Source organism: Neomonachus schauinslandi, chromosome 14 (assembly GCF_002201575.2).
Source record: "Neomonachus schauinslandi chromosome 14, ASM220157v2, whole genome shotgun sequence".
Classification (NCBI taxonomy): Eukaryota; Metazoa; Chordata; class Mammalia; order Carnivora; family Phocidae; genus Neomonachus; species Neomonachus schauinslandi.
Window position 1 is genome coordinate 81,573,038 of NC_058416.1, and position 12,665 is coordinate 81,585,702.

General features: G+C 55.5%; 1 protein-coding gene across 3 annotated transcripts in view; it reads left to right on the top strand.

Annotated features, from left to right (window-relative positions):
* RBM19 (RNA binding motif protein 19) overlaps positions 1 to 12,665 on the top strand; it is a 134,418-nt gene that overhangs the window by 13,271 nt on the left and 108,482 nt on the right. For 2 of the 3 annotated variants that reach the window (XM_021698549.1, XM_021698550.1), the window contains exons 8-16: positions 889 to 967; positions 3,095 to 3,166; positions 3,827 to 4,030; positions 5,283 to 5,413; positions 6,200 to 6,321; positions 6,749 to 6,845; positions 8,392 to 8,502; positions 10,053 to 10,253; positions 11,562 to 11,691. In XM_021698549.1, coding sequence (XP_021554224.1) covers positions 889 to 967; positions 3,095 to 3,166; positions 3,827 to 4,030; positions 5,283 to 5,413; positions 6,200 to 6,321; positions 6,749 to 6,845; positions 8,392 to 8,502; positions 10,053 to 10,253; positions 11,562 to 11,691 — 1,147 coding nt within the window. The remainder of the gene's footprint in view (positions 1 to 888; positions 968 to 3,094; positions 3,167 to 3,826; positions 4,031 to 5,282; positions 5,414 to 6,199; positions 6,322 to 6,748; positions 6,846 to 8,391; positions 8,503 to 10,052; positions 10,254 to 11,561; positions 11,692 to 12,665) is intronic. The other variant, XM_021698551.1, reaches the window with a different exon arrangement.

The following is a 12,665-nucleotide window of genomic DNA, read 5'->3' on the forward strand; positions in this document are numbered from 1 at the left end:
ACTCAACGTCGGGAAGAGTGTGGATAGGCGAATTTCTTTTTTCCAGAAGAAGGCACACTCTATGTCGTACACTTCTCAGTAGGCACATAAAAATGAGGAAAAAGTGATTTTGGGAGAATTTGATATTTTTGACTTTTTTTTTTTTTTTTAGTGGAGGTAGGAACAGGAAAAATCCACAGCTTTATTGGACTTCTTCCATTCATTGTGTAGTGCTTTCATTTCTACAGTTGCCTGGACATTCTAAGCTTCCCTAAAGGCCTCACACCCGGACGCAGATGAGAAGGCATCCCCTACTTTCATTTTTAATAAAAAGCCAACAAGAGTGAGCTGGGCATTGGAATTAGGGGCCATTTTTGTTTTCTTCTTTGTACTTTTCAGCATTCCCTAACATCATATATATCTGCATGCTTGTGCATTTTTTTAAAAAATGTGCTTAAGTCACCCTTATGTCCAAAAGAGAGAAGGAGTTCAGAAAATCAGGGACCATCTACAACAGCACTTTAAATTGCTGTGTCTCACCTTTGTGAAGTGACATGGACAAATATTCATGCATTCATGAGAAATGACAAAAACCAGAGTTAAGCCCAAATATATATAAAAAGGTCCTTAGGAAAAAGATTAGAAACAATGCCGGAAAATGCCATTTGGGACGTTACTATTTTATATATAGCTCTATATTTTTCACTCCTCCGATTTTTTGTTCGAAGCTTATCTAAGGTAGTTTTATTTCATGATGGAGAGAAGCTCTGTGTTTAGTGGTGAGGGAGAAACTGACAGGTGAAACGCTGTGGGGACCTTTCTGAATTCGGAAATTTGGCCCACGTTTCTTTATTGTGTTGCACTTCTATTATCGGGTTGATAAAGGAGGGAAAACTTTTCTTCTTGCAGAAGAACGTTATGGAATTCCTGGCGCCCCTGAGACCAGTGGCCATTCGGATAGTGAGAAATGCTCACGGGAACAAAACAGGTAAGGCCTGGGCTGTGCGGGGTGGGTTTGGGGAGACAGAGGGCAGAGATGGAAGGTTGGGGCAGCTGCCTCGGGGGGATGTTTTCAGGGTAGCTGTTGTGTTCGCTCTTAGTGTCCCCCGTTCAGTGGAAGGGTTGAGGCGCTCGGGACAAGGGTCTGCGTCGGGTGGTGGCCTAGTATGTAGCCTGCCCCTGCCAGCCCCACACCCCCCCCACCCTCAGCCTACGCTTGTGCTTGCGGGCTCACTTGTTCCGTTTAAACACATGTCCCTGGTCCCGGGGCTTTGCTCGGCCAAGTCCACGAGCAGCTCTGCTGACGGGCAGCACTCTGAGTTGCCAAGGATGTGTGGTGTTGCCCCGGCGCTGCCCTCTCCCCCGCCTTCCCCACTCTGGGTGGCCAGCCCCCTCCCCAGGCTTCAGAGGGGTGGGGGACATGCTGGTAGGAAGGGTCTGAGCGTGGAGAGCTGGAAGCCTGCCTCTGCCTACTTGCTGGCCAGGCTCGGAGGCTGCAGGACTCAGAGCAGCAGAATCGGTGCCCCTCGGAGAGCCACCCTGAGGGCCTCTGGCTGGGGCAGGCCAGGCAGCACTGGGCAGGCGGGGTGTCCTTGGCAAGAAGACTCCCTCAGGGGCAGAGGGGTTGGGAACTGTGGGGGGCTGGCATCTGGGGAAGAAAGGGCTCCTGCTTTAGGGGTGGTCTTGTCGCCTTTGATTGTCGGCATTTCCTCCCCAGCTCTCTGAGCATGAAGCCCTGCTTACTAGGCAGCTCTGTTCGGCCAGCCAGCTTTGTCTCCTTGCACACTTACCGAGTGCAGTAAAGGAGGGGGTGACGAGCGCCTTTCTGGGCTCAGATCCCAGCTCAGCCGCTTACAGGCCCTGTGACCCTGGATGGGAGACTTAGCCTCTCTCTCCTCACCTGTGCAGTGGGGCGGTCCTAGCTCGTGATGTTGTGAGGATTCAGTGAGTTAACACACACGGCGTTTAAACTATGCTGAATGTCAACTGCACACTCCCTGAGAGCTGCTATTAATAGTGGTGGTGGAGGGGGCACCCCTGCTTTCAGGGCACTTTAGAGACCACAGGGCGAGCAGGGGTTGGCCAGAGGGAGCAGGAAGGAGCATATCGGAGCTGTCAGGGCTGAGAGAAAAGTGTACTGGGGGCCCGGGAGCTGGAGGGAACTGGCGTATGAGCATAATGCTTTTGAGGAGAGATAGAATGTCCCCTCAGAAGAGCTGGAAGGGGGCAGGACCTGGCCCCTAGGCTGGGGAGCTCACTAATGACCATGGACTCCAGCCTGGGTGCAGGAGCGCAGCAGGGGCTAAAGCATGGGGAGGCCACAATTGGATATAGAACAGTCCCTGGCTGGTGACAGAAGGGTCCTGGGGCCGGGCCCACGAGGTACAGGTGGGCTGGGTGGGGCGTTTGCAGTCATCCAAGGAAGGATCGGCAGTGGGCTGGACTGGGGTGTGGCAGAGGGGGAAGGAAGGGGATGGAGGACGTTTATGGGGATAGATGAGGTGCCTGCCTTTGGGAACAGAGAGGAAGGAGGAATCCTAGGAGGGAATAAGAGCCTTGTGATAGAGCCCCGGACCTGGGGGCTTCGGACCAGGTTACAGCACTGCTACCTCTTAGTCGTGATGCTCTGCTGTTCATGGGGTTGAGGCCCTGTGAGGTGGAGGATGTGACGCCTCCCGTGCTCCAGGAAACAGTCCCGCATGCTTGTTTGTGTGCACGGGGCAAGCGACAGAGTCCTTGTGGAGGTAGCCACTCGGGTGCTAAGCTGGTCACAACACTTCCGCCTCGGCACGTCTCCTCCAGAGGAGGCTACAGAATGGGCCCTGGTTCAGATGGGGTGAGGCTGGAAGGGAGCTGAAGGCCTCCTGTGTTCCTGCCTCCTGTGGTCCGGCACCTTCGTCTGGAAACCAGCCCGCGGGGTCTCAGCACTGCCCGCAAGGAGAGGTTTGGCCAGGGGTTCGGTGAGAGTCCGCCTGTATTTTGGAGACTTGACAAACATAGGGGTTTTCCCCCACTTTCTGCTCAGATTCCCCCAAACAGCCAGCACAGTGTGGGTGTTCCTCTGTGATTCCCACCCGCATCTGCAGAGTCTCCCTTTGTCACTGTCCCTTCTCAGGGTACATCTTTGTGGACTTCAGCAGCGAAGAGGAAGTCAAGCAAGCTCTGAAATGCAACAGGGAATACATGGGTAAGGAACCAGCCTCTGCCTGGTTGCAGGGCTTTGTTCGCTCATTCGTTTACTCCATACGTTTTGATGGAGGGTCTGCTGTGTGCCTGACACTGGTCTAGTCACTGTGGATACAGCAGTGAGCAGAATACACCAAAACCTCTGCCCTCCTGGAGGTAAGAGTAAGCGGACGTAGAGCAGGGAGAGACAGTCATCAGATGGGCCGGGATTGGAGCAGGTGCATTTTAAACAGGATTGCATTCACTTGGGCCTCACTGAGAAGGTGACATTGGAGCAAAACCTGGGGAGGGGAGGGGTGGGGGGCAAACTCTGGCTTTGTGGGATGGGGCAGGGGCTGTTCATCAACAGTACAGGGCAGTCCTCCAGGGTTTTCTGTCCTGTGACACCTTTGCCCAGGCAGAGCCAGGGAGTGTGCCCTGGTAGAGGATGCAGCATGGTGGCCTGGGGTGGCCAGGGGTTGAAGCCGGATGTGTAGGATGAGTGAGATTCAGGGAGAGGGCCCTTCCCTGGCCCAGACCGCCACCCCGGTAACAGCCGGTGCCAACACTCTCGCCGTGGCTGTGGCGTCTGGGAGGCCGCAGGGAGAGTCCGGATCACCACGCAGGAGTCGCCGGCTAGTTCCGGGCCTGCCCCGGAGCCCTGACTCCTCTCCTCCTGCAGGCGGGCGCTACATTGAGGTATTCAGGGAAAAAAACGTCCCTACGGCCAAGGGGCCCCTGAGGAGTAGTGCCAAGTCCTGGCAAGGCCGGACCCTCGGGGAGAACGAGGAGGAGGAGGATGTGGCCGACTCCGGGAGGCTCTTCATACGAAACCTGCCCTACACCAGCACCGAGGAGGACCTGGAGCAGCTCTTCTCCAAGTTCGGTAGGGGCGCCACCTCCCACTGCCCCGTAGCACGTGGTGTGCGAGCAGACGGCCTGGGTTCGAGCACGGCCCGCCTCCTGTCAGCTCCTGACCACGGGCAAATGGCTTCCCACTCTTGTCTCCGTTCTGTCATCCGTAGATGGGGCTGATGACCCCTGAGCTGCTGCGAGCGCTCACACGTCATGGACGTAGGGGGTTAGCAGGGCTCCCAGCTGAAGGTCGTGTGACAGGCATCGCGTGCTGTCTGAACCCATTGTTTCCTTGCTCTCACTGTCTAAACTCAGAGCCGTCGAGATTTGGAAACATTCTGCTGAGCCAGCCCTTGCTGTCCGAACTCTTGCTGCTCAGAGTGTGAAGTCCAGTCACTGGGGGCAGGAACGCGACAGGGCTTCTCAGTCTGAGCTCCACTGTCTGAGGCCTTGCTCTCCAAACCGAGTGTCCCAAGTGGATGTGATAGGGTCACGTTTGTCATGGTCACTGCTTCTGCTGCTATTTCTCAGGCGAAAATAGGAAGGCCTGAGGTTCAACTTGGCCCGCAGGGCTGTGTGTTTGTAAGGGCGTGGCTGTTGAAGGGAAGGAAGTTAGGGTTTGAGATGGAGGGCAAGGTCTGGATGCTTTGGGATCCCTCACTGCTGTTTGGATTCCAGCTGCGGGTCGTGCGGGCAGGGAGGCCCTGGGTAGGACTCTGCCAGCAAGCACCTTCATGTGACCTCCCAGCCGGTGGCCACTGGTTTGCACAACAGGGCCGGGCTGCCCAGGCTGGGGGATGAGCCGTGGCCTCCAGGTTTCCATGGGGGAAGACAAAGACCCAGGGGGGCATGGGCACCCCCTGGTGTTGAGAGCGGAAGCCGCTTCAGAAGGGCTGTACTTGGACCCAGCACACCCCTCTGGGGCACTAACTTTGGAGCAGGCGCGGTTCAGTACGCTACACGAATATTGACGCATTTATGGGCCTGCTGACAGCCGCCTTATGAGCTTGGCATTCTTAGGATGCCACTTGACAGATGAGAGACTGAGACACGTGGAGGCTAGTGGTTTGCCCCCGGCCACACATGTGGTAGGTGTTGGAGGCAGGATCCAGGCCAGGCACTTGTACTTCTAGGGTAGACACATAAAGGATTGTGAAAGGCCACTCTTGACCTCTGAGGTGGTCTCATGGCAACCGCGGCTGTGACCCACCCAGAAGAGCTGGGTGCCCAGCACTCAGGCCCAGCCCCAGCCCCCAGGATGCTGACACCTGTCCTGTCCTCAGGTCCTCTGTCTGAGCTTCATTACCCCATCGACAGCCTGACCAAGAAACCCAAGGGCTTTGCCTTTGTCACCTTCATGTTCCCTGAGCACGCCGTGAGGGCCTACGCGGAAGTGGACGGGCAGGTGTTCCAGGTGACTGCTCCAGGCTGGCGGGTGGCGGCTGGGCTCAGGTGATGGGGAAAGGATCTGTGGGCCCACACGCACGAGCACCTACATTTCTAAGAAAACGCAGACGGTGTGGGAAGCCTCTGCCTCGCAGGAGCCTGTAGAGGGGAGCTCCCTGGGGGCAGGGCCCTTCAGCACCTAGGACAGCACCTGGCACACCATGGAGGCTCGAAAACTATCTGTCAAGTGAACACATATGCTTTGTGTCCCCAGAAATACTGTTTGGGAGAGAAATAAGGAAGGAGAGTTTGGACTGGTCGTGTTAAATGGGCCCACAGGATGTAAGAAGCTCTTCTTTTTTTCTAGTGTTACCGAGCAGTGTGCTTTGCCCGCCTGCTCAAGCCCAGGCCACCTCAAGCTCCCTTTGTCCTTTTTCTCCCCACTCCTTTGTTCATTCATGATTTGTTGATCTCCTGGGACCCCCCAGCCAGACTGGCTCCCACCCGCATGGAGCCCTCGCTTCAGCGCACGGGGACAGAACAGGGCCCAGGCTTGAGGGGGTGGGGGCTACTGCAGGGGTTTTATAAAATGCTCAGTTTCTGTCGTGAGGCTGTGTCAAAAGTCCCCCACCAGCGTCGGGACCCTGATTCATGTGGCCAGGTCCCCATTCTGGTGTGAGGGTGGCCATGTCTCCTGACTAGGGTTATCAGCACTGGGTCCATCCTGCCAGTGGAGGGGCTAATGTCCTGGGGCAGGATGTGGACCCACCTATCCCCTTCCTCTCTCTACCGTCTTTTCGTCATCCCCCTCCAGGGCAGAATGCTCCACGTGTTACCATCCACCATCAAGAAGGAAGCCAGCGAGGATGCGGACACCCCAGGATCATCGTCTTATAAGAAGAAGAAAGAGTCTAAAGACAAAGCCAACAGCTCCAGGTCCTTACCCGCTACCAGCCTCTAGGCCCTGCTCCTCCAGCCGCCTACATGCTCTGGCTCCTTGGGATGGGTTCAGCCTCTCGTCCATGACCTTCCTGAGCCCTGCTTTTGTCATCTGCTTAATGGGGGGGATCACAGTGGTGCCTTACTTTCTCAGTGTTGTAAGAATTAAATGAACTCATATAAGCAAAGTGCTTAGTCCCTGGCACAAAGTTAGCGCACGTCAAATGTCGGGGATCGTATCATCATTGCTCATGTCTCCAGGCCCTGGGTGCTTGGCCCACGCCCGGTAAGTTGGCAGGAGGAGGCGGCTTTGGGGTCTTAGAAGGGCAGGCAATGAGCTTATTTCTTAGAGGTTTTGCATCTGAGAAAATATTCCGCTCGTTCAGTCTTGGTCTGACTTCTTTGTTCTGCCTCTGCCTCTCAGCTCTCACAACTGGAACACGCTGTTCATGGGCCCAAATGCCGTGGCGGACGCCATTGCACAGAAGTACAGCGCCACCAAGAGTCAAGTGTTTGACCATGTGAGTGGGTGTCCCGTCTGACATGCCCAGCTCTGGGCCGATCACAAGGGGAGAAGGAGCAGGGTCGTCTACAAGCCCTGGCCTCAGGCTGAAGTTGTGGGCATCCTTGGGGCCTTCTCTGGAAGTATCCTCTCCATGCTCCAGGCCTGCTTCTCCCGGGCTTGTGTGGAGCCAAGCCAGAGAGACTCAGCTATGTGGTGCTCCTCACCGCAGCCCGATGAGCTAGGTGCTCCTGCTGTCCCACTTTCCAGCTGAAGAAACTGAGGCCTAGGGACACAAAGTAACCTTTCCAGGGTGACACACCTGGAAAAGGCAGAGATGGGATGACAGGTCTGTCTGACTCTGGTGCCCACGCTCTGAACCCCATCACACACCTCTCCAAGGGCTGTCACATGCGTTCCCTCAGCTGGGGTAGCCCCAGTCTTTGAGATGAGGAAAGGGGAGTCATCGGCCTCTGCCCCTCTTCCCGTCAAAGTCAAACCCGATTCCTGCTGACTTTTCCCATCCCTCTCTCCAGCCCCCTCAGATCACACACCTTCCTTAAAATGCACGTGTCTCTACTTACACCGTGGTTAAGTCCATCTTCGGCAAAACGTTGGAATATGTTTTCCAGCTAGTCAGAAAGGATATCCATGGTTTTGCCCCATAAACCGTACACCCATTGTCATTTCCTCCTGCCCAACACTCAGAGTCAGCACTGCCCATTAGAACTAGAATGTGTGCCCCGTGTGTAGTGGCAGACCCCATAGTGGCCACGTTTCTTAAAAAGCAAAAAGAAACAGGCAAGATTCGTTTTCAAAATCTGTTTTATTTAATTCAGTATAGCCAAAGCACGGCCAAGATATCATTTTAACGTAATACACATAATGAAAGATGACAAGATAACTTTGCCTTTTGTTTTCTCGCTAAGTATTCAAAATCCAGTGCATGTTCAATACTCCTAGCACTTTTTGATGTGCATGCGCCACGTTTCAAGTGTTCAGTGGCCAGATGTGGCTCATGGCCACCATGTCGGGCAGCTCAGCTCCAGGCCTTAGCTGGCTAGGAAGCATGCAGCCAGTTCAGATCCCACAGGCACCCGACACAGAAAGTCTTGCTCTTCTAGAACCTTCCAGAGAAGGAAGACATACGTAAACAGGTGCAGCATACTCATAATAGCTAGGAAGGTGAAGCTGAGTAGGGGAGAGGGTGTGAGAGTGAGGGTCACCAGTCAGCAGAGTGACATCTAAGCAGAAATTGGATGGAAGGAGGCATCATGGGGTAAGCACCATGCAGGCGGAGGTCAGCGAGTGCAGAGGCCCGAGGTGGGGATGAGGTTGGCCTGCTTGGCTGGAATGGAGGGTGGGGAGTGAAGCTGGAGAGGTAGGCATGGGGTTCTGGATTTACTGAGTGAGACATGGAAGCCCGAGTCATGAAATTACTATGGGTCCGTGAGGGGCACTGGCGGCCCTGTCTAGCTGTCTCCTCAGGCTATTGGGAGATGGAACGACTGACCTGTCACCAGCCTGCCAGCTGACAGGGCCTTTTCCCTTCCCCCCTCCCACAGGAGACCAAGGGCAGCGTGGCCGTGCGCGTGGCCCTGGGGGAGACCCAGCTTGTCCAGGAAGTGCGGCGCTTCCTCCTCGACAACGGGGTCAGTCTGGACTCCTTCAGCCAGGTGGGTACCGGCTCAGCGAGCCACCAATGGCTGGAGAGCCAAGGGTGGGGTTTCAGATCCGGGATGTGCTGGCGGGTTTGAGGATCCGACCTTTCAAGGATGATTATTATTAATCTCTAAGTTGTCTCTAAAGAAGAAAATATCACCTGGGCTCAGACAAGGGGCCCATCTGACTTGGATGGTGTCTCTTGGGGGCTGTGTGCTGGGGCTTCCCCACACAGATGAGAGGGGCCCCACCCAGTACCTTACTAGGAGCACCTGTTGTCTAACTGGGAGTATAGACCTTCCTTGGACCAGGTAGGATAGAGGTCAGGACTCCTACATGCTTATTCTCCACCAGGTAGGAGTTGAGACCACCTCCCATCCTCCCCTCCCTTTCACAGGCTAGGAAACTGAGGACCAGAGAGGGGTTAGGGTGGTGACTTAGAGGTCAAACACTGAGCCTGTGGCAAGAGCCTGGACTAAATCTCGATTTCTGACTCCCAAATAGCCCTCCCGGCTGTCCAGGCCAACCTCCAGGGCGAGTGGAATGGAAAGGGCTGGTGGATGCGTGAAGTACACATGCTGACAGCTAACACTTACTGGGACTCACCAAAGTGTTCCCCTAGATTTGTGTTTTATTATTCATTTCTCTCATGTGACAACCTGGGAAAGCAGCCCTGCTGTGTTCGCATAGTGATTCATAGAGCCTAAGTCACATGCTCCGGGTCACACAGCTGCTCGTGGATCGGAATGCAGCCCCAGAGCCCACGCCCCTAACTGTTGTCCTCTATGGCCTCAGTGGCACCTGAAGCCCACTGGGGGCCAGCCCTTCCCACCTGCACATGCCTTCCACCTCACCCACCTCACTCAGTCCTCACAGCAACAGTGAGGCCTAGAGGATGGGTGTTACTGCCCGTTTTGCTGGCGAGAAGACTGAGGCCAGAGGGAAAGCAACTGACCCAAGGTTTCAGGTTAGATTCGTAGCCAAGCTGAGACTCCTGCTCAGATACCCCATGTGCCTGGAGCTTGGCCATTATATCTTGGCTCTTTGGTGCCCCCGCTACATGGTTTTTCAATAAACTAATCACTGACATTTACAGAGTGCATATACTGTGTGTGCTTGGCTCATGTTAACGCACGTAATTAAATCGTTCCCTGAGGTGCTCCTGTGAAATAGGCGCTGTGTCCTGGCGTTACGTGAGGGGCTGAGGCCGAGTTAAGTACGTCTCTCAGGGCCGTGTATCTGCTGTCTTGTTGGACCCTCCGGAAGGCCCAGCGAGGGCTGTGGGCGGACACTGGCAGGATCTGCCATGGCTCAGAAGTGGAGGGGCTGACATGTGACCTGGGCTCTAGGACTGGGGCCCTCACCCCTGCCCACTCAGAGGAGCTGCCTCTCTCCCTGGAGTGCCACGCCCGAGGGGTGGGGTCTCGGGGGCCGGCTCCCTAAGCACCTGGTACTTGAGGTCCCGAAGGGCTGCCTGGTGCAGAGATAGCCACAGATCAGAGCTGGGGTCTGGCCGGGGATCCTCCCTCCCGTTGCCCCACGTGTGCTGATTCCCTCCCTGCAGGCGGCGGCCGAGCGTAGCAAGACCGTGATCCTGGTTAAGAACCTCCCAGCGGGCACCGTGGCAGCCGAGCTGCAAGAGACCTTCGGCCGCTTCGGCAGCCTGGGCCGCGTGCTGTTGCCCGAGGGCGGCGTCACCGCCATCGTGGAGTTCGTGGAGGCCCTGGAGGCCCGGAAGGCCTTCAGACATCTGGCCTACTCCAAGGTAGGGCTGCCGGGGCCTGCTCGGGAGAGGGCCGAGGGGGCCGACGGACCGGCAGGCAGCCTTAGCGCAGACCTGGCCGGTGCGGCGCTGGCTGCAAAGCAGCCTTCTCCGACGTGATCTACGACCCGACCCCTGAAAACACCTCCTCGGGACGGGAGCGTGTGAGAGGGTCGCTCTAGAGATCCCCCAGAGAGCACGCCGTGGCTCTGTGCCGCACTCTGGCTTCCCTTGGCTCTCCACTCCTGTGTGAATTAGAGCCGCCATTCTGGGCGCGTGTGGTATCTTACGTTTCCGGTAAGTTGAAAGTCACTTCTATAAGAGGGCAGTCTCTTGCTTCTCAGTAAAGAGAGAAAGAAGTCATGTGTATATACACATCTAGAGTAGTACGTTAGTTTCTTGTGATGGCCACAAAGCAGGAGCTTAAAACAGCAGAGCTGTATTGTCTCACAGCTCTGGAGCCCCGAAGTCTGAAATCTAGCTGTCACAGGGCCTTGCCCGCTCTCAAGACTCTCAGAGACCCTTCCTGCCTCTGCCAGCTTCTGGTGGCACCACGTGTCCCTTGACTCGTGGCCGCGTCTGTCCGGTCTCTGCCTCTGTCTTCACGTGGCCTTCTTCCTCCGTCCCCAGATCTAACTCTGCCTTTCTCGTGTGCAGACACTTGTCATTGGATTTAGGGCCCACCCAGATAACCCAGATGCTCTCATCTCAGGATCCTTCACTTAATGGTAGTTGCAAAGATCTTTTTTCCAAATAAGTCCCATCCATAGGTTTCTGGGGTTTTGGGATGTTGACATATCTTTATGGGCGGAGCACTGTTCACCCACAATGAGTAGCTTCTCTTTATCAGGCACTTTAGCCCTCCGCAGACTATTTGTCAGTGTCAGGTTTATCCTTGTTGTAAAAAGAAAGAATCTGCGTGCACATGCATTGCCTGTGGTGTAGCCGGGTGGGGGGCGGGAGAGAATGTGTGTTTCTGACGGCCCTGCCACACTTCCTCCCAGAGAGCTGCATTTCATCAGTGATCCTGCTTCCCCATCCTACTCCCCTTCATTCCCTGATCACAGAAAATCCAAGGAGACACCAGTGTGTCCAGTGACAACAGATGCTTGGGCCTGTTCCCTGAGTCCCAAGCTGCAGCAAGGGGAGGTGGGGGGCTGTGATGTTCTCAGGGATCAGGCAGCACAGAAGGTTCCAGGCTGTGCTTCTCCTTTTGGCTCCGTTCCCCCAGGTGAGTTGCCCATACTCTCTGAGCCTCAGGCTCTTCATCTGCAGAAGGAACTGAGCCCCTACCCTGCCCCGTCTCTGCAGTTTCACCACGCCCCCCTGTACCTGGAGTGGGCTCCAGTGGGCATCTTCTCCAGCTCAGCCCCGCAGACGAAGGAACCCCAAGATCCCCCAGCAGGACCTGCAGAAGAGGACAGGGCAGAACCAGAAACCTGTAAGAGCTGAGATCAGGGTGTCCCGGGGCAGGGGGCAAGTGGAGGAGGGAGGGTGGGAGGGCTGGGCGCAATGCTGAAGTCTGTAAGATACTTGGTTTCAAAATCTTTATTCGTCCTGGAGACCAGCGCATCTCAGGTTCTCGGATTTCATAGGCATGTAAGATGTCCTTAAGATCAGAGCATAGAAATTATAGGGGCAACATAAAGTAGCCAGCTTTTCAGTTTGCCAGTTAAAGGTTGAAAAAGACCCCTGGAATCTACCACTAGGGATTTAGAACCGAGCGGGTGAGAACCTTCTTGTTTTATACACCTGCCAGCATGCCTGGCCAGTGAGGGCCTCCAGTGAGAAGTCTCACCTCCGTCCTTGGAGCGGCATAGCACAAGGGCAGGGTAGGAATGCTGGGCAAGGTCGGGGGTGGCCCACCCCCACTAATGCTTCACACTTGGGGGCGGAAGGGGTGCTGTTGGCGCGGGGGGAGCACCATCCCCCCCCTTGCCAGGATGGTCGTGCAAATAGCAAGGCATTTTGCACCCCCAGCCTCTCTGCCCACTGAATGTCCAGAGTGCTCAGTGCTCATGACAACCTGAAACACTGCCCGTGTTCCCTCGGTGTTCCCCAGATGTCCCCTAGGGGGCGAGAAGCGCTCAGGGTGGGGGCCATGACACATCCCGGAATGGAAGACTTTCAGAAAAGTTTTGAAAAGGGCTGGCGGTCCTGTTATCCAGATGTTAGGACCTTGCTCATCAGCAGTATCCCCCGCTTCCCTACTCACCTCCCCCCATAGGGTTACCCAGTGTATTAAAATAAGAATTGAGAAAATAAGTTTCCCATCTACCATCTCCGTCATTCCCAGAAAGGGTGACTCAGAGCAAAAACGGGGCGAGCAGAATTCTCAGATTAAAGAACAGGTCTTTAATTGAATAGACCTCACTGTCCATAAACCTCCCGGGGCTGTCTGCATTTGTCACGTTG